Source organism: Rhineura floridana, chromosome 2 (genome assembly GCF_030035675.1).
Source record: "Rhineura floridana isolate rRhiFlo1 chromosome 2, rRhiFlo1.hap2, whole genome shotgun sequence".
NCBI lineage: Eukaryota > Metazoa > Chordata > Lepidosauria > Squamata > Rhineuridae > Rhineura > Rhineura floridana.
The window spans coordinates 53,275,273-53,297,053 of NC_084481.1; the positions used below are offsets into that span (position 1 = coordinate 53,275,273).

The following is a 21,781-nucleotide window of genomic DNA, read 5'->3' on the forward strand; positions in this document are numbered from 1 at the left end:
ATTGAGCTAGAATACTGTCGATCAGAAGATATTATTGTGGATGTCCTCACTGAGCCACTTCCCAGATATCACTTCCAGCTTCTATGAAAAAAGATGAGCCTTGTTGGATGAAGTACAAGCTTCATTGAGAAGAGGTGTTGGAAATGTGACAGTGCAACTCAGCTTGAAGCCTGGGAGGGGATTGCATGCTACATGGGAAGTAGAGAGGTAGAGAGAAGTCCTCCTAAATTCCTAGACTGTTCTGTCCACTCTCACCCAAACTCACCTTTCTTTCCAGGTGTAAACTGATATCCTCAGAGGAAACAAAGCTCCCTTCCTGCTCCTTCCTTGATCTCAGTCTTCCTTTGTTCTTTCCAGTATGGCTCCCCGTGGAGGAGCACAGATGCAGTAGACATCTCTTCTGCAGCATCTCCTATCTTGTTAGTCAGATGTAGGTGTTTTCTATTTAAATGTATTTCCTACAATAAACTTAGTTTGTTATTTTTCTAATACCAGACTCTCAGTGCAATTCCTACCAAGCTGAAGTGTAGTTACTGCTTAGTGATTACTGCATGGACTTAATTCTGTAAAATACCATCATAATCCATAGTTCCTAACACAGTTCCCTTTTTTCCCCAGTTTTCCGCTTAAGCGTTAAATCACACAAGCAGTGGAGAACACCCTGTTCAGTAAGGGAGTAAAGAAACAATTTATTGACATAAGGCTATTGAAACCATAAACATCCAAATTTTTGAGTTGCACATGTGCCAATTTGCACAAATTCAAATGTCTGAACATCCAGCTGTCCACAATCTGAGCAAGCATTTGATTTCGCACCGTCATTCTGTGGAGATCTGCTTTTGCATGTTATAACAATGTGAAACATTGCGTTCACACAGTTCCCTTGATGGTGGACTTAAGACCATTCAACATGTGATTGTAAGTGCACCAATGCTCTTAGAGGGGCAGGCAACAGGCAGGGCTTACCAAAACATCAAAATAACTTATCAATATAACTTTTGACATTTGGATGAGTAAACTCCTGGTTTTTATTGTTCAAAACCAATAACATACAGCTCACATATGAACACAAAGAACACAAATCGAAGACTTAAAATGTGGATTTTTCAGGTAGGTATGAACAGGGCCCTAGTTACAAGCAGCTAACACAACAGGAACCAACGCATTTTGGACACTACAAGGATAATATCTGAAATGGGCTTCAGTTTTATATTGGAAGGATGGAAAGCTGGATGCTAATCACCTTCAGTAATTCATTTAAAATCTCGATGTGGCAGTGATTACCTCTGTTCTGACAACAACTTCCCTTTTAGAATGCTCTAATGTAGATTAGTGTCTTGTTAGGTTACTGGTTAAATAAAATTGACCATTATGGTTTGTCAGGAGAAGTCAGGCAAAACTACAATCACATCAAAAAAATGGTTCTTCTTTATTTTTTAAAAAGCAAAATATATTTATATATTGAAAGATGAGGCAGTATTTTTCTTCAACAATTTTACTACACTAATTCCAGTTGTGTATATCAGCACATTCTATTTAGTGTTTAGAGCATTGGATTAGAACACGAGAGATGAAGGTTCAAATTCCCCCTTAGCCATGAAGCTCACTGGGTGACCTTGGGCCAGTCACTATCACTCAGCATAATCTACTCTTTAGGGTTGTTGTGGGGATAAAATGGCCCCCTTGAGCATGATATCTGCAATTGTAACGGGGGGGAAGTAATAAACAGCAACAATAAAATCCATTGCCAGCTGATACTACCAATAAGAATATTCCATCAATCCTGTTTTCAACATACACGTTATATTAATAATGTGCAAATAAATGAAATTGTTATAAGCCATACATTTTAAAGGGGAAAGGGCAGTGAGGTCTTCAAACCACTGGGTGATAGATGGTGGATGTTTGCCCTTCCAGCCTTGCAGTTTAAGTCTCTTATCCACCATAAAGACTCTCAGAACCCACTTTTGTTGTCCATCTGTTAATTCCCACACCACAGAAATATAATTTTAGAATGTGTGAATATCAGCAAATATAATTTCTCCAAGACAAAGCTGATACAAGCAATATTTTCTGACCAAAAAAAATACCAGAGTGCATGCTCACATCATATGTCTCATGGTGGTGTTTTCAGTGTTAAATCCCAAACATCTATCTGAGCTAACCAATCCCTTCCTGTAGAAGCACTGTGGAGTCCAATATACCTGAAATATCCATTTTTGTTGGATCAATCTCAATTTAAAATCTAAGGAAACCCTGTATATGGATGCTAACGTAACTTTTCATTGATTGAACTAAATGGAACACTCTAGCTCTCTGTTCCATTCATCTCTAAGATTCTGAACATTCCAATAAACATTTATAAACAACTATTATGGGTGTAGTTTCCTCCAGCAGCACAGGTGATTCCTAAGCACTCAAAGCTGACTGTCCAAAATTAAACTGTAACATGCTGTAGCTGAAGATGTTGCCATTCAGCTCTACTGGGTAAGTGGTATCTAAGCCTAGGTAAAGCCCATCTTTCTAAGTCAAGAGAGATCTCTGTCATTAATCTATTTAAATTCAGTGTAATCATTTGAGAAATATTACTAGGAACCATAACACCTTTATATGTTATCACCTCTAGGCATCAGTGAAATTGTGAATTACAATATAAAATCCATAGCTTTATAGTGAATAAAATTCATAGCTTTAATTTGGATTTTGATAATTAATTGTATAGCCAGAAATTATACCAAAATTATAAATCAATTTATTAATTTTGATATAGATTATTAGGGCCTACTATTTTTTAATGTAAATAATAACAATAACAGCACATCAGTTTCATATGGGCTTTTTCAGTTGTGGCCCCCACCCTGTGGAACTCCCTCCCAAGTGATCTCCGCCATGCCCCTTCTGTGATGAGCTTCCGCCGGGCCTTGAAGACCTGGCTCTTCAGGCAGGCTTTTGGGGTGGGTTAGATTTTATCTTCATTGTTTTTAGATTTTTAATGCCTACGTATTGTATGCCTATGTTGTACGTCGCCCAGAGTGGCTGGACAGCCAGCCAGATGGGCGACTAATAAATTCAATAAATAATATGTAGCTATTTTTAATTCTACTTGTCCATGTATAAATCCAGAAATTTCTTTATTTTGCCTACTTGCACAAACCAGTGGCTCCAGACACAAATCAAATATCAAAGGAGAAAGAGGACAGTTCTGCCTTGTACCTCACTCTAAATCAAACACACTCAGAAGAATTCCATTTGTCCTTACCTGTGATTTAGGGGACAAATACAAAACTCTAATCCAAGTTATAAACTCCTGAGGAAATCCAAACTTTTCCAAAGTAATACAAATAAACTAACAACATATTTTGTCAAATGCTTTTTCAGCATCAAGCAAAATAGTCACGGCCATGTCATTTCTTTTATGCAATCAAAGCAACCGAAGTTGCTACCATCTTTAAATTATCTGCTCCCGGCCTATTTCAAATAAAACCCACCTGAAATGATTGTACTAAGGTAACTATCAAAGCCTAAAGTCTGTTAGCAAGAATTGCTGTTAGTATCTTGGCATCAACATTAATTAAATATAGCGGCCTATCATTTGGTCTTTACCAGACCTGCTAATAACAGAGATATGAGCATCATACATTGAAAATGGCTGGGTACCTGATTCAAATGCTTTTCAATAAAGGAAAAGCATGAAGTAAGACTCCTGAATATGCCTTATATGATTCTATTAGGAAAGCCATCTGGCTTTGGCCTGGGGCTTTCCCATTCCTCATACTACCAATAACCTTCTTAAAAGATTTTTGCTTTGTTTTAATTCAAACTGTGGAAGGACCAACTGTGGAAAAAAATGTTTCAGATTCACAATACATAGGTGACCTATCCTTCTGATGCATGTTAGAATAATACTTTTGAAACTCTAAATTTATATCCTTTGGCATTGTGTATATATTATTACTTTCGTCCTTAATCAGCAAAATATAATTCTGTTTTTTTGTTTTGTTTTGTTTTAAATGAAATGCCAAAAACTTACCTAACCTCTCCCCACTTTCCCAATATCACAGACACAGATATTTTAATGCAAATATTTTTATGCAAATTGGGCTCTGGCCAAAAGTAAGTTATTCAGTTCATATTTAACATGTCGCAAATTTTGATAAAGGTCTGGGAAAGGATGTGCTACAAATTGACTTAATAACATCACAGCCTTATCCAAAATTTATTCTTGTGAAGCCCTAAGTTGCTTCTTATAAGAAGCATACGTTCTTACCCTTCCCCTCATATCAGCCTTGCAAGGCTTGACAGCAGAGGAGGAAATTGCAACTTCAATATTTTCAATTGTTCCTGGAGTTCAGAACCCATTTGTCTTTTAAAATTATCATAATTTAAAAGTAAAACATTCAAACACCATGTGCCAGAGGAGTTAACCAAATTAGGCAGCTGCATAACAAGAGAAACTGGAGCATATATTAATATGACATGTTGCAACATATTGACTTAAGGACTCCCCTTGGAGGTGTGGCCATGGAGGTTCATGAGAGCTCCTGTACGTCAAGATTTATGACATCACAAAGAAAGTCTAGAGATGGCAAGGCTGCAGAAATGGTTGAGTTGGAGGTCCTGCATGTCAGGGGTAAAGATGGGTGAGAAATTCAATTCAGTTTGCATTTAAATCCAAATTTATCAAATTCAAACTTTCTGAAATAATATGAGAACCAAAACACAGCCATCCTTCAAAATTCGCAATTATCCACTGCAGTTTTCCAGCCAACCAGTATTTATAAAAATGCACATAGTAAGGGGGAATGTGTATAAAAATGCATAGACTGGTGAAAATAACATACAAAATGCATTATATTAGGATAATGTGTACATTAATCAAAAATATGTATATTAGTCAAAACTGCATACAAAATGCATTTATTAGAATAAATTTACACTAACATTCTGAAGAATTTTCATGAAGATTTTTTTTAAAAGTTCACAAATTGTTACAGAAATGTGGAGAACCAAATTTAACATTAGAAAAATGAGCAACTGAGAGAACTGAAACTGACACATCATCCCATTCCTAGTCTGGGGGCATCAGAGGATTGTTCCAAAGTGGAAGAAAGTTGTAGTCATAGAATCATAGAATAGTCGAGTTGGAAGGGGCTTATAAGGCCATCAAGTCCAACCCCCTGCTCAATGCAGGAATCCAAATCAAAGCATTCCTGACAGATGGCTGTCCAGCTGCATCTTGAATGCCTCCAGTGACAGAGAGCCCACTACCTCTCTAGGTAATTGATTCCATTGTCGTATGGCTCTAACAGTTAGGAAGTTTTTCCTGATGTCCAGTCGAAATCTGGCTTCCTGCAACTTGAGCCCATTATTCCATGTCCTGCACTCTGGGACGATCGAGAAGAGATCCCAGCCCTCCTCTATGTGACAACCTTTCATGTACTTGAAGAGTGCTATCATATCTCACCTCAGTCTTCTCCAAGCTAAACATGCCCAGTTCTTTCAGTCTCTCCTCATAGGGCTTTGTTTCCAGTCCCCTGATCATCCTTATTGCCCTCTGAACCTGTTCCAGTTTGTCTGCATCCTTCTTGAAGTGTGGAGACCAGAACTGGATGCAGTATTCAACATGAGGCCTAACCAGCGCTGAATAGAGGGAAACTAGTACTTCATGTGATTTGGAAACTATATTACTGTTAATGCAGCCTAATATAGCACCTGCCTTTTCTGCAGCCACATCACACTGTTGGCTCATATTCAGTTTGTGATCAAAGACAATCCCAAGATCCTTCTCACATGTCGTATTGCTGAGCCAAGTATTCCCCATTTTATAACTGTGCATTTAGTTTCTTTTTCATAAGTGTAGAACTTTGCATTTATCCCTGTTGAATTTCATTCTGTTGTTTTCAGCCCAATGCTCCAGCCTATCAAGGTCCCTTTCAAATTTTGTTTCTGTCTTCCATGGTATTAGCTATGCCCCCCCAATTTTGTATCATCTGCAAATTTGATAAGCATGCTCTGTACCTCCTCATCCAAGTCATTAATAAAAATGTTGAAGAGCACTGGGCTCAGGACCTAGCCCTGTAGTACCCCACTTGTTACGTCCGCCCAGTTTGAGAAGGAACCATTGATAAGCACTCTTTGAGTACAATTCTGGAGCCAACTCTGGATCCACCTGATAGTTGTTCCATCCAGCCCACATTTAGCTAGCTTGCTAATCAGAATGTCATGGGGCACTTTGTCAAAAGCTTTGCTGAAGTTGAGATATATTATGTCCACAGCATTCCCACAGTCTACAAGGGAGGTTACCCGATCAAAAAATGAGAAAATATTAGTTTGGCAAGATTTGTTCTTCACAAATCTATGTTGGCTCCTAGTAATCACTGCATTGTTTTCAAGGTGGTTACAGATTGACTGCTTTATAATCTGCTACAGAGTTTTTCCAGGGATTGATTGTAGGCTGACTGGTCTGTAGTTCCCCGGTTCCTCTTTCTTGCCCTTTTTGAAGATAGGGACAACATTGGCTCTTCTCCAGTCATCCGGCACTTCACCAGTCCCCCATGATTTTGCAAAGATAATAGAGAGCGGTTCTGAGAGTTCTTCAGCCAGTTCCTTCAGTACTCTAGGATGCAGTTTATCGGACCCTGCCGATTTGAACTTGTTCAAAGTGATTAGGTATTCCTTGACCATTTGTCTATCAATCTCAAGCTCCAATCCTGCCCCTTCTACTTCATGTTTCCTGGGAGGGTCATAGACCCTTGTTTGGGAGAAGACTGAGCCAAAGTAGGAATTGAGCATTTCTGCCTTTACTTTCTCATCTGTTATCATTTTGCCATCCTCACTGAGTAGTTGTGCCACCATTTCTTTTCTGTCTTTTTCTATGGACATACCTGAAGAAAGCTTTTTTGTTGCTTTTAGCATCCCTCGCTAGCCTCAGCTCATTCTCAGCTTTAGCCTTCCTGACACCATCCCGGCAATTCCGTGATACCTGCCTGTACTCTTCCTTTGTGGCCTGGCCTTCTTTCCACTTCCTGTATGTGTCCTTTTTTGTTTTCAGGTCATATCTAAGCTTTCTGTGAAGCCACATTGGCTTCTTCTGCTGTTTCCCCCCTTTTTTCCTTGTTGGAATTGCTTGCCATTGCGCTTTTAGAATTTCCTTTTTTAGAAACTCCCACCCATCTTGGACTCCTTTTCTCATTAGGGTGGCTTGCCATGGAACCATACTTACAATTGTTCTGAGTTTATTAAAATCAGCTTTCCTGAAGTCCAGGGTGCGCATATGACTCTCAGCTTTTGCTTCTGTTAAAATCAAGAATTCAAGTATGGTGTGGTCACTTTCCCCCAGAGTTCCTGTAACTGCCACTTCATCCACCAAATCATCTCTATTGGTTAGAATCAAGTCCAGGATGGCTGATCCTCTGGTTGCTTCCTCCACTTTCTGTAGGAGGACGTTATCTGCAACACAAGTCAGACATTTCTTGGAGGGGCCGTGTTTGGCAGAATTTGTCTCCCAACAGATATCGGTATAATAATAATAATAATAAATTTTTATTTGTGAGTCGCTTATCTGACCGACTGAACGGCCACTCTATCCCCCATTACTACTACATCATGCCTCCTCAAAACATTGGCAATTTGCTTTTCAAAAGTTACATTCTTGTCTTCTCCTTGATTGGGTGGTCGGTAGTAGACTCCAAGCACTACATTCCTTTTATTACTTGTCCCATTAACTTTAATCCAGACACTCTCAGTGGAGCTACCAAGCTCATCTTCCTGTATTTCTGTGCAGGGATATACATTTTTAACATATAGCATGACTCCACCTCCCTTTTTATACCTTCTGTTCTTTTTGAACAAGTTATATCCTTCAGTTGCTGTATTCCAGTCATGGGAGTCATCCCACCAAGTTTCAGTTATACCTATCAAGTCGCAATTGCCCTCCTGTATTAACAGTTCAAGTTCGTCCTGCGCATTAGTGTACAGGCATCAAAGGCCATGTGATTTATGGCTTGGCTTCCTTACTACTTTTTTCTGAGGACTGTTACTGGGCCCTATTAGAGCCGATCTCTCTGTTCCCGTTACTCTGCACAATCCTTCATCAGTCGTTACCACCAAGTTTACGTCTCCCTTCCCCTTAGGATTCAGTTTAAAGGCCTCCTGTTGAACTTCTCCATGCTGTGGCCAAACACATTCTTCCCAGTCCTTGTGAGATGCAACCCATCTCTTGCCAGCAGTCCATCTTCCAGGAAGCATAGCCCATGGTCCCAGAATCCAAATCTCTCACATTGGCAGCACCTTCGTAGCGATTCATTCACATGGAGTATTTTTCTTTCCCTTTCTACTCCTCTTCTAAGTACTGGAAGGATGGATGAAAAAACTATCTGGGCCCCAAAGTCCTTGAGTGTCCTTCCCAGAGCTTCAAAGTCTGATGTGATTTCTTCATAGCTCCATTTGGCAGTATTATTTGTTCCTACATGGATGAGGAGAAATGGATACCTGTCGGTGGGCTTGATGAGTGATGGCAACCCTTCTGTCACATCTCTAATCCGTCCTCCTGGTAGACAGCATACCTGGTGACTCAACGGATCTTGTGTGTTTTTTTAGGGACCTCCCCCTTGACCTCCCCTATCAACTCCTGTTTGCTCTCCCTGTTCACTCGCTCTGTTCGCTCACTCTCTGAAAGCTGGCTTGCTTATATGTCCTCGCCTGTAGACCAACTGAGATAGCTCCCTCTGGTCTGCTCTGGTCTGCTCTGTTAGGAGTCAGGAAGCAGAGTCCTTCTTGTGTCTCTTGTATACATGAGGCCACATCTAAGAAAGTGGGAAGGAGCAGAAAGGAGCCAATGAGATTGGCAGCAGAGCAGATTGCCAGCCTGGATGGTTTCTGGAACCTGCTACATCTTGATGAAGCCCTTAGGCCTGCTTGAGACCTTTGCTTAAAATTACTTGTACTCTCTGTGTCACCCTTTATGTAATTACTTTGTTAGATTTTACTTTTTACTTTTTAGATAGTACAAACAATTGATAATAGGATCAAGTGGTAACATCCAGGCAGCCATTTTCTGTGTTCATTGTCAATATTTCCCCATATTTTATTACAAAGCTCACATTAATGCACCACCTATGTGGTTTTGGATGATTTTATCCATGCTTAGGAACACCCTAAACTAATGTGTGAAGCAGGACCTAAGCTGCAACCCAATTACCTGGCTAGTCCCATTGAATTCAATAGGACTTGTTCCTGAGTAGAGATTATTAGAATTGCATTGCTAGTCTTCTAGCATTTTGCAAGGGCTGGTAATACTGCCAAGAACTTCTTTGTTACAAAGGACCTGAAAAATGATACTGTGTAGCATGAAGAATAAATAACTCGAGTCAATATTGCATTTCCCTTTTCACTCTCTAACCACAGCTGTGCTAATTTGTTTTCTATTTCCCCTGTGGCTTCACAAGGAAATGAAGAAACAATACAGATCAATGTTCGTCAGACTGAAGATTATCCTGTTGACCTCTACTACCTCATGGATCTCTCAGCTTCCATGATTGATGATCTGAATACCATCAAGGAATTGGGTTCTACCTTGTCAAAAGAAATGTCTAAACTGACAAGTAACTTTCAACTGGGTTTTGGTTCTTTTGTAGAAAAGCCAGTTTCACCATTCATTAAAACTAAGATAGAAGAAATCAAGAATCCTTGCCAGTGAGTAGCCATAGCATACAGTTCAATTACACTTCGGATCAAACTTCTTTCCTTTTCATGGGTGGAATATAGGGTGGATCTAGGAGGCAGGGAGGCCCCGTTAGTTTTTTTCAAGGGGACCCAGTCTACTTAGCTAATATTTTCTTGGAGTCTCCGTATTTAACTTTTTACTTGTGTCATGTTAAAAGAAAACAATAGAAATATGGGCATACCAAGTCTGGGGGGAAAGAGACCTGAAGGTAGATGAACCAGCTTTTCCTATGCCCTGCTGCACTTCTGCTAGAAGGGTGGAAGGGGTGTGCTGTGGACAGAACAGTGTTTTGACTTTTTTTGCTTCTTTGAACTGTTTTTATTTTAATCATGTGAGCCGGCATGAGTTGGGGGAATGGAAAGGCTAGGAATCCTTTTGATCCATGTTTCCTTCCCATCTGCCACTGTCACACACCCTTTCAGCCTCTATCAAAGTAGAGCTCTGAGGTTGGTAGAGCAAGAGCTGCTTCATGGTGGACGGCAAAGGCCTCATGAAGTCAGATATCTGTCTCTGTGGATGGGACTCTTTCTCTGCCCTCAGAGAGAGACATACTGTGAAACACCCTGAAACATATTGTGGCTTCTTGGGATTGCACCTTTAGAAAATTATCTTTCAGATTATTTTTTTTTATTTTAGTCAAAAGATTATATGTACATGTGCAGCGGGGGGACATGGGCTTGCGGACTTAGAAAATTATGTTTCGGACTATATTTTTATTTTAATCAAAAGATTATACATGTGGGGGGGGCTCCATGGCACCTCAGAATTTCTGCATTATATTTGGCTCACTTGCCTCTTGTCCTGAGTGCTTATTTATTTATAAAGGTATTTATATACCATCCTCTCACAATATATCAGGGTGGTGTACAGCAACGTAAAAACATTTAAAAACAATACAAAGCTGAATTGTGACTTGGGAGGGCCCACAATTAGATTCCCTATATCATGTATGGGGGCTTACCTTCTTCTTGAGTTTCACCTCTGGTCTCTCTTTCACCTCTGTAACCAAGTACAATTTTCTGTGTTGATATAGTTTCATAATTTGTTTAATCACATTAATAACTCTGACACCTGCCTGTTTGCTGCATAGAATCTTTCCTTATCTGGATTTGATACAATCTGATTAGGATGTTAATTCTTGAAAAATTTTCAGCACCTTTTCCCTCAGTTGGGTTGGAAGTGGGGATAATTATACAAAGCATTAGATTGTGAGAACATTGACAAATGTTAAGGACAGCAGGATTTTTTTGGTTTAATGGATAATGTGTTGGTCTGGAAGAGATGAATTTAAATCCCACTACAGCTGTAGAATATTGAGGCTCTGTAACAGTCAAGTCTTGGGAAGTCTCTATAACACTCTGTCTTATGCGGTTATTATTGTACATTTTACTTGTGAGCCAATAAACGTCTTAACAACATTTAAATGATCTGTTTTAGTCACAAAGCTAGGGTGTAGAAGCAGAAAACATCTTTACAAAGACTACAAACCTTCCTAGGGCTGTTAATGAGTCTATGCCAGTTTTTTAGCATTCAGAGGTAAATAAATTTGCTTTAGTAGAACACTATAAATAGTATAGTGGCATGTGGTATATTTCTTTAATAAGTTTTTCATGTGACATGCATTATTGTGTTTTCATGTCTGTGTGCACATATACATTTTATATATGCAATTTATTTTGCAGAAGCGTCCAACACAATTGCTCTCCAACATTTGGATACAAGCACATTCTCTCACTGACAAATGATGCTGAAAGATTCAATGAAATTGTGAAAAAACAGAAAATCAGTGCTAATCTAGATACTACAGAGGGAGGATTTGATGCAATTATGCAGGCAGCTGTTTGTAAGGTAAGGAAATATAAATAAAAACTGTTAAGTTCTGTTGCTATTTTCACCTCAGTAAACAATTTTCCATCAGATTTCCAAGTTTATCTGATGTGAACTGGATTGTAATATTAGTTTCTGGGTTTATAAAGTCTGATTATTCTAAGATTACATTGCTCATTTGAATCCAAGATGATGGTTCCTGTTTAATACATGCCAATAATACCATCTTAAATATTGATTTCACCATCCTGGATTCTATTGAGCTTGGAAGTGTAAATGCCATACAGAAATATCTAGGATGCTCATTCATGCTATTTTTTCATGCTCCAGTTCATCTGACAATCCAGGAATCAATGGAATTCTCAGAATTAGTACCCACTCACAATTATATTTTCAATGTTTCCATGTTCATATGTTGTTTCTCCTTCTAAATATTTTTCTTCTCCTGTCTCAAAGAGAATCTAATTTATTTTTAAGGGATCATATAACTTTAGATTAGTGAGATTATAGCTTTTATGAGAAATGATTGCAAGCATACAACTGTAACAATAATGTTCCTGTGGAGAATTACTGTATCACTAATAATACAATCCATATCTCACATTTCCTATATTTTATTATATTACTTATCTCTATACATTTGGAAAATACATTAAATGATCTTTTTACAACATGACCTTTTTCATTATACATTTAGCATTTTTAACAACATCTATTTTTGTTTAAAAAATAGAATGAGCTAAGTGTGTTATCAAGTAACAGATATTCTAGATTAAGACATAAATGGAATAGTTTCCTCAAAGATAATGCTGCTAAATAATTGCTGTTGTACTTTAGCTATCTTCTCAAATCATAGCAAACACACTTAATGAAAGATAACATCTTTTATTATTTGTCACAGAATTAGGTCCTACTGAGGCAATTACCATGCAGTTACTTAAGAACTCAGGCTGTAGTTTTAACTCCATTTACCTGAGAGTAAGTGCTAATGAATTCAATAGGACTTATGTCTGAATAGACATGGTAAGGATTATGCTGTCAGATATGATTTTCCATTATAGCACTTAGATGTAAGCCATACAGTGTCCATTGGGACTTACTGTCAGATAAATATATATAGGTTTTATTTATTTATTTATTATTTAATTTGTATCCCGCCCTTCCTCCCAGCAGGAGCCCAGGGCGGAAAACAAAGTGCTAAAAACACTTTAAAACATCATAAAAACAGATCTTAAAATACATTAAAACAAAACAGCGTTAAAAACATTTTTAAAAAAACAACTTTAAAAAAGGGTTAAAACATTATTAAAAAACATATTAAGCAATTCTAACACAGACACAGGTTTGCAGCATTAGTACTCAGCTTTTCCTCTGAACCTATGGTCATTTTACACAAGCTTACACAGACTGTTGAATAAGTTTATTGGATACCCCATGAGCAGCAGAGAAAATGTCAACTATTTTATTTAAATTCTTCATACTCATATAAGGAATGGATCTGAGGCTTTAAACTTAGTTGATAGAGAACCAGAAGAACTATGGAGTGAAGTCAGAGACATGATCAGGGAAGAATGCAAAAAGACAATACCTCTCGTTAAAAAGAGAGAAAGACCTGGATGGATAACTGAAGAAACTCTTAAAATGGTTAAAGAGAGAAGGAAAGGAAAGCAAAAGGAGATAGAAACACGGCCAGAACCCTAAATGCAACAATACAGCAACTAGTACATAGGGACAAAGAGAACTATTACAATAGTTATTGTATAGAAATAGGACCACAGAAAGGGAAGAACAAGAGCCCTATTCCAAAAGATTAGAGAAATGAAAGGGAAATTTAAACCAAGAGTAGGGATGTTGAATAATCAACAGGGGAGCACATTGAATGACCGAGATGAAATAAAAGGAAGATGGAAACAATACACTGAAGAACTCTATAAAAGAGATGCCAGGATGACAGATTCATTCACGGAGGAACCGTATGATGAAGAACCAGAAATTTTAGAGTGTGAGGTGAAAGCTGCTCTTAAAATACTTGGAAGAAACATATCATCAGGAACAGATGGCATACCAATAGAGTTGCTACAAGCTACTGAGACTGAATCTGTCCAAATTTTGACAAAAATTTGTCAAGAAATATGGAAAACTAAACAATGGCCCACAGACTGGAAGCGTTCAATATATAACCCAATTCCAAAGAAAGGGGATCCCAGGGAATGCAGTAATTATCAAACAATTGCCTTAATATCCCATACAAGTAAAGTAATGCTCAGGATTCTACAACAAAGGCTCTTACCATATATGGAGCGAGAAATGCCAGATGTCCAAGCTGGATTTAGAAGGGGAAAAGGCACCAGAGATCATATCGCAAACATACGTTGGATTATGGAACGGACCAAGGAAATACACCCTGTGCTTTATAGAAAAAAGAAATGGTGATGCCACAGCATCTGATTGTCCTGATGTGCAACCTATAGTCTGGACAAGAGGCTACTGTAAGGACAGAATATGGAGAAACCGATTGGTTCCCAATAGGAAATGGTGTGAGACAGGTGTGTATTTTATCACTCTGTTTAATCTATACACAGAACATATCATACGGAAAGTAGGATTGGACCAAGATGAAGGAGGTGTGAAAATTGGTGAGAGAAATATCAATAATTTAAGATATGCAGATGATACCATACTACCAGCAGAAACCAGTAATGATTTGAAACGAATGCTGATGAAAGTTAAAGAGGAAAGCAGAAAAGCAGGACTACAGCTGAATGCCAAAAAGACTAAAGTAATGACAACAGATTTATGTAACTTTAAAGTTGACAATGAGGACATTGAACTTGTCAAGGATTATCAATACCTTGGCACAGTCCTTAACCAAAATGGAGACAATCGTCAAGAAATCAGAAGAAGGCTAGGACTGGGGCTGACAGCTATGAGAGAACTAGAAAAGGTCCTCAACTGCAAAGATGTATCACTGAACACTAAAGCCAGCATCATTCAGACCATGGCATTCCCAATCTCTATGTATGGATGTGAAAGGTGGACAGTGAAAAAAGCGGATAAGAGAAAAATCCTCATTTGAAATGTGGTGTTGGCGGAGACCAATAATTGAGTGTTAGAACAAATTAAACCAGAAGTATCATTAGAAGCTAAAATGATGAAACTGAGGTTATCATACTTTGGACACATCATGAGAAGACATGATTCACTAGAAAAGAAAATAATGCTGGGAAACTGTTTTTCTGTGAGCAGAAAAAGAGGAAGCCCAAACAAGAGATGGATTGATTCCATAAAGGAAGCCACAGACCTGAACTTAGAAGATCTGAACAGGGTGGTTCATGACAGAAGCTTTTGGAAGTCGCTGATTCATAGGGTTGCCATAAGTCGTAATTGACTTGAAGGCACATAACAACAACAACAAATCACTAGAAGCTAAAATGATGAAACTGAGGGTATCATACTTTGGACACATAATGAGAAGACATGATTCACTAGAAAAGAAAATAATGCTAGGAAAAACAGAAGGGAGTAGAAAAAGAGGAAGGCCAAACAAGAGATGTATTAATTCCATAAAGGAAGTCACAACCTGAATTTACAAGATCTGAACAGGGTGGTTCATGACAGATGCTCTTGGAGGTCGCTGATTCATAGAGTTGCCATAAGTGGTGATCGACTTGAAGGCACACGACAACAAACTTCATAATCAAAGGATCTAGGTCATAATGACTGTGCTTTTAAATGTCACCTTTCCAACTTCTTCCAGATTTATTCATATAAAACTATAATGCTGATATTCTGATATCAAGCAGAAGGGAACACCTTTAGGTGATTGTCATGAACCTGTAATGGTCATGAGTTATTAAAAATCTAATAGCAATACTTTGGCTCCAGTAAGGGACTCTGGGAGACGGTTACAGTTAGAAAAGACAAGCCTTTGCCAATTTGCCAATTTGAGTTTCACTTCCCAGCTGAAGATGGTTAGAGAAGCCTTAACAAGCTGCACCTGTTTATCTTTGCTGATTAGCAAGTGCCTGGTACCCAAGGTCATCCTTGGCCTGTACAGTTGGAAAACACAGTTGGGAGGGGGGCCTGAAGGCGCGAAAATGTGAGAAACATCGAGAAGAAAGTTACATCAGCCAATTCCTAATTGGTCAATTAATCTTGGACCGTTAGGATCCTTTTCCTTTAAGTATAGGGCTAGAGACCCATAGCCTTTGTTCTCTGTTCTCTGCCTATGCTGACTGGCACCAGAGTTCCAAACCTTTCTGCCTTATGGTTCCAGGGGTTGCTTATGGGAAGGCAACCTATGTCTGGTTCCATTGCTTTATGTTGAACATCCATCTCTCTTAGGAGAGGTGCCACGCAACCAACTACCTCGTGTGTAAGTAGTTAGGTGAGTTAGTTTGTTATTTTCTTGTTGTGTGTATGAATTCTCTTGTAAGAACCTAAACCCCTGTTGGGTGAATGGTCTTAAAGGATTACTTGCTGCTATATCTTATGTGCACTTATATATCTTAATAAAGCTACTTCTATTTAACCTGGTGTGTTCAATTGAGAGAAGGGGTGGTTCTGGATTCAGTACCTTGACCAATCTCAGTCACTAACTACCAAAGAGGGTTAAGAAGTTAAAGGCTTGGATTTTAAGTGTTAAACCAGAGGTGCCTGGCAAGGAGGGTAACTGTGACTCTTGCCTTTTAGGATCTTGGTTTTATATATCTTCTGGGCTCAGAGATCCCCTGGCTCTGAGTGGACCAGTATACAGGGGTGGTGGCAGCCTACCTTCTACCTTGCAGGGTTGTTGTGAGCGTACACAGCCTTGGCAAGGGTGAAGTAATAGCTTTTTGGTTCCAGTCTCATTTCCCTAAGGGTGGAGGTCTGAGTCTGATGCATGAACCCAGTACCTTGAGGGTCTGGGGGTCATGACAGTGATGGTTTCTGAAAAATCCACATTAAACATTAAAATCCTAATTAAAACATTTTAAATTTTGTTTCAGGAATCAGAAAGGGACATGACATCAAGTTTAAACATATAACAGAAAATAATGTCTTTATTTGCAAACTGTTTTAGTTCAGATTATAATTTAGCACAGAGCATTATTAACGTGCACAGTTACTGACTGAAAGTTCCAATTATATATTTCCAAACAAAATAATTAGACCAATTTAGGACAGGAAGCCAGGCTTCTCACAGCCTCAAAGGAAAGAGGCTAACTGTTTTCCAGAGGAGACCCATCCATTCAGATAATTTAATCCCATCTAAAAAGAAGCCTGTGCGTACATAAATCCTGCTTACTCAGTCCCAACTCTTGTTGGATATTAAAGGTGCTTCCATTTGTGGAAGGAAAAACCCAAAACCAATTGTTTCCAAGACTGCCAGAAAGACAGAGTTTATTCAAAGGCAAGAAAAACATACACTGATGTACATCAAGAGAGAGAGTCAGAGAGTCTCGAACCGTGGACTTACAGGCTTATATAGTTATACACGCGTCACACAGTACCTCCTAGCTCTATCCCCTACATGGAGAGGTGTTCAGGGCATGTGTTGAGTGCATGCATTCATCACACTCCTGGGTGGTTCTTCACATGTGTCAGGTGTTACATACTCCTAACCTACTGTTTTAGCTGGAAAATGACTCAAACCTCTAACAGAAAGATTTCACGTATCTCCGTTGCCCACAACTTCCCTTTCCCCCCTGCTATCATCACACAGAACTTCCTCATTTTCCTTTGTGAAGATGTACCTTAAAAGCCTCTCAGCTTTTATAAGCAGATATAAGCATATTGATCATAGTATCCTCCTTCTCAGAAAGGTCAAAGTTCACTATTCTTTCACACATTCATAGAAGTATCCCTTCCCTTCACAGAAGACTTCATCTGTAAATGGAGCATTTGGAACCAGCATATTTATTATTTTATTAAATTTCTGCTCTTCCTCCCAAAGGAGTCCAGAGTGTTGTTCTGTTTGTCCAGAACAACAAAACAGCAGAAACAATACTCACATTTTAGAAACATTTAAAAACAATCTTATATCCTCATAGCTAAATAATTTCAAGGTTGTCAAGAATAATATATTTGAGCCATCAAAGGTCATCAAAATAGAAATGTTTTTCAATTTTGCCTAAATGTTAATATTGAGGGAGACAGACACATCTCACTAAGGAGGACATTCCATGAGTAGAAGCTGGTACCGAGAAGATCTTGTCATGGGTCAGGGGCCTCCAGGCAGCAACCAATGAAGGTACCACCAAGAGGGTGTCCTGTGCTGTTCATAAGGTCCAAGATAGTTAATACTTGAGAAGAAGATCTTTGAGGTACTTGGATCCTAAGCTGTTTAGGGCTTTGTATGCCGATACTAACCCTTTGAATTGGCAGCCAGTGCAGTGCTTTCAGGACTGGTGACACATGGTTCTAATGGTCTGCTCCACTTACCAACCAAGTGGCAGCCACACTAGCTGCAGCTTTGGATCCATCTTCCAGACCAGTCTCACATAGAATACATTGCTGTAGTCCAGATGGAAGGTCACTAGAGCATGGACTACTGAGGCCAGGCTATCCCTGATGGAGTTTGTTTATCACAGGAACAAGGCAAATAATATTTCTACAACAGTATAAAGGTATTATATACATACATTTGCACTATGTCTTCCTTCATCACCTGTTTACATTTTTATTGTAGGAAAAAATTGGGTGGAGGAATGACTCGTTACATCTGCTGGTGTTTGTGAGTGATGCTGATTCCCATTTTGGGATGGACAGTAAACTGGCAGGAATTGTCATTCCAAATGATGGAGAATGCCATTTGGATAATAATAATGAATACTCCATGTCAACTGTTTTGGTAATATGCTTCAAGTTTTACATTTGTTGTAGCATTTTAATCATGTTTTAGAAATTAACTGTAGAAAGATATAATATGCCCATTCATGGAAAAAATTGAAATGAATTTTGGGACCATTCCCAACTGAATTAGAATGAAGTTATTGGAAATACTTAGGTCATAGAATGCCAGAAAGAAAGAAAAATCCAACTGAGAGCAGAAACATTTATATATTTACTTACTTACTTACTTATATTTATATCTTGCCTTTCTGCTGTTGTGGAATCTAAGGCAACGGGCATATGGTCACCTATCCAGGTACTGACCAGATCCAGATCTTCTTAACTTCAGGAAAGTGGAGGTCTCATGTACCTTCAGACTATAGCATGGAACCCACTTTCCTTTTTAGGAGTGTGGATGGCAACATTATCTCTTCACATCACTGGCACATTGCTGTTATGTGAAATCTGTTATGTGGAATCTGGAATCCAAGGTTGGTGCCTGAGGGCTGCCACTTCAGGCCCTGGCTGAGGGCCCCTGCAGCCCAGAGGGGCCTCTGAAGGGCCCCTCCTTAGGGTGGGCGGGTAGCTCTCCTCTTCTGCGATCTGCAGCAGTGTTGACTCCCAACCCTGCTGCATATAGCAGAGAGGGAGCTCCCAGCCCCCCCCATACAGACTGAATGGGCCCGCAATGCCCATCTGCATGCCTCACTTGCCTCTTCCTTGCTGTGAATGCTGTGAGCATTGCACATACATACCTGCTATCAACCAAGATGGTGGCAGAAGCTTCTCTAAGGGGCTGATGCCCCTACCACCATCTTAGTTGACAGCAGGCATGTGCGCGTGCGTAGCATAGCCACTTAGGGAAGCCTCTGCTGCCATCTTGGTTGATGGCAGCCATGTGCATGCAGTGTGCAGGGCATCCTTCCTAAGGACTGATGGGAGAGGTGGGCGGGGCATGCAGATGGGCGGGCACCATGGGCCTGAGGCAGACTGCTGCCCAAGGGCTCAGTCATGCCTGGCACCTGCCCTGCTGGAATCTCTTTGCAAGATGCTACCTGTTTTATTACTGGCCCTGTTTCTGTAGCTTTATTGGTACTTCAGCACAGAGACATTTAACAGGATTAGTTTTTTAATGCATGAAGATACATGGTGGGGAAAAACTACAATGGATAAATTGACATGTGCTGAGCTGGTGTTGGAGGGCCAAGAATAGGGACAGTTTAAAAAGGTTGCAACTTTTCACCAGAGCCACATATAAAGGATATTCATAGTTCCAACTAATCCCGTGATGAGCATACAGAGGCCTCCTTTTCTAGACTTTTCCAAGCCTTTCTTGAAAAGCCAGGAGACAGTAAGCAATGGTTTTCATGGAAAGTTTAACTTTTGTTTGATTTATTTTTCTTTATGTTTGTCTTCAGGAATATCCAAGTTTGGGACAATTAATAGACAAGATTGTGCAAAACAATGTTTTATTAATTTTTGCAGTAACAAAGGAACAGGTTAATTTGTATAAGGTGAGAGATATAAATCTTATTTGACTTAATGCTCCTGCTTTGAATGTATATTAAGATGGCATGCCAGTATGAAAAGCATTATAAAGCATAATCTCATTAAAATAGTACAGATTCAGCACACATAGGCACACTTAGTCTAATTCGATACTGAAAATATGGAACCAAGACTTATTTAGCAGAACTGCATGCTCTACAAGGCACAAAAAATAGAGGTAGTGTTTCTAAGAAGAGGAGAACAAAAATGCCATAGAAAGTATTACAATAGAATAGGGTTTTGTACATTATAAAACTTGGTATAATGTTCCCAAAGAACAGAGGGAGTCACCTGAGAACTCTGATACTAGGATAAAACTGACCGAGATTCTGAAACATGATGCTCTTTATAAAAAGAGTGGCAGCCCACTCAGATAGTGAGGGATGGAGGAAATGGGATTTTGTAGCAATTGAGAGATGAGTGTTTCAGGATGAAATAATACTGTAGAGACTGAATGGAAGCCAGAGACTTCTTATCTAAGAAAATATCCACTCAATATTTTCCTTTTCAGTTGTGAAAGCCCTGTGCTTTGCTTGATGTAATGTTTAGTCCATGCAGTGAATGCTTTCCAAACAACACAATCCAGATCACATTTTTGCCATAGTTATGCCATGTTAATATGTTTTCCCCAGTCTCACAGCACTGAGTAATATAGTTGTACAAAACAGGTACAAAAAGAGATTATGGCACCTATTATAGATCTAATGTAGCCTGGTTATATACCATAAATTTATATAATGGCATGTTAATGTGAGAGAGAGAGATATGTGCATATATATTCATGCATGCCAGTGGTGGATGGAGCCAAAAGTGGGGGTGGTCACTCCACATTGTCACATGCATGCAAACACACATAACTGAAAACACCTTAGACTGTAGTCCTATACATACTTAACTGTATGTAACTGGGACTAAGTTTCATTGAACTCAGTGGAACTTTCTTCTGAAAATTCATGCATAGGGTTATGCTTCTTCAAAAAAAACCAGACAGTGAAAAACAGCAGCTGTTTTGTTTCTTGAGTAGTCTAGCTATAGAGATCTCTAATGAATTAAGAGATTTTTTCATTATCAGACCAAAACTAACTATAGCGAGCTACTGTATACTATAACTGTTCAGAAGCACCAAAGGCCAGATATTTTGAACATCTAGGGTATTATCTCTTATTGACAAAGGATGCTCTGAAAGCCATGGCCAAACTAACTAACTAACTAACAAGGCCATCTGTTATGTGGGGTGGATTGGAGACACTTTCATGAAAGTAGCACATATGAAAAAAGAAACATTAGGAGGAAGATGAATAATTTAACACTGTGACATTAAGAAAGCAGTCCTGAACTCAACCGGAAGCCAGCTGAGGGACCTCAGGAAATGCTGTTAGGCCAGCAGAAACAGCGGTATGCTGGTGGGACAACACTTTTACTCATGGAAGTCCCCCAGTTCCACTAGCAGGGAAGGTGAATGGGGTATGTTAGGGGCTACATATGTTACATCCAAAGCACTTTAATTCCCTCTGCCCCATGATGGGATTATGTCAGCCTGAATGCCCCCTCAATGGACAATGGATGTAGTAACCCAATGTGATGCCCTGTCATCTCCCCCAGCACCCCATACTGTAAATGAATGATAGGGTTGCCCTGTAAGAAACTGAAACTCTGCAATTCATGTATAATTAGGAATTAAGATTTGTTGTTGAACAAAGAACTCACTATTTAGCTAGACACAATTGCAGGTACAGTTGTACCTTAGATGTCACTCCTTATGTGGTGACACAATGGAAGCCCTCATTGTACCCATGTGAACAAATCTGGACCACCATGTATGAATGCAAGCAGTAAAGTCTACCTCTGAAAGCTCAGTTTCCAGCAAGT

The 21,781-nt window shown here is 39.2% G+C and overlaps 1 protein-coding gene across 4 annotated transcripts in view; it reads left to right on the top strand.

Moving 5' to 3' along the window:
• The window catches only part of ITGB6 (integrin subunit beta 6), a 135,749-nt gene that overhangs the window by 73,385 nt on the left and 40,583 nt on the right, over positions 1-21,781 (top strand). For 3 of the 4 annotated variants that reach the window (XM_061608663.1, XM_061608665.1, XM_061608664.1), the window contains exons 5-8: positions 9,447-9,693; positions 11,407-11,572; positions 18,222-18,383; positions 19,783-19,878. In XM_061608663.1, the coding sequence (XP_061464647.1) occupies positions 9,447-9,693; positions 11,407-11,572; positions 18,222-18,383; positions 19,783-19,878 (671 nt within the window). Of the gene's footprint in view, positions 1-4,528; positions 4,641-9,446; positions 9,694-11,406; positions 11,573-18,221; positions 18,384-19,782; positions 19,879-21,781 lie in introns of those variants that run through there. The other variant, XM_061608666.1, reaches the window with a different exon arrangement.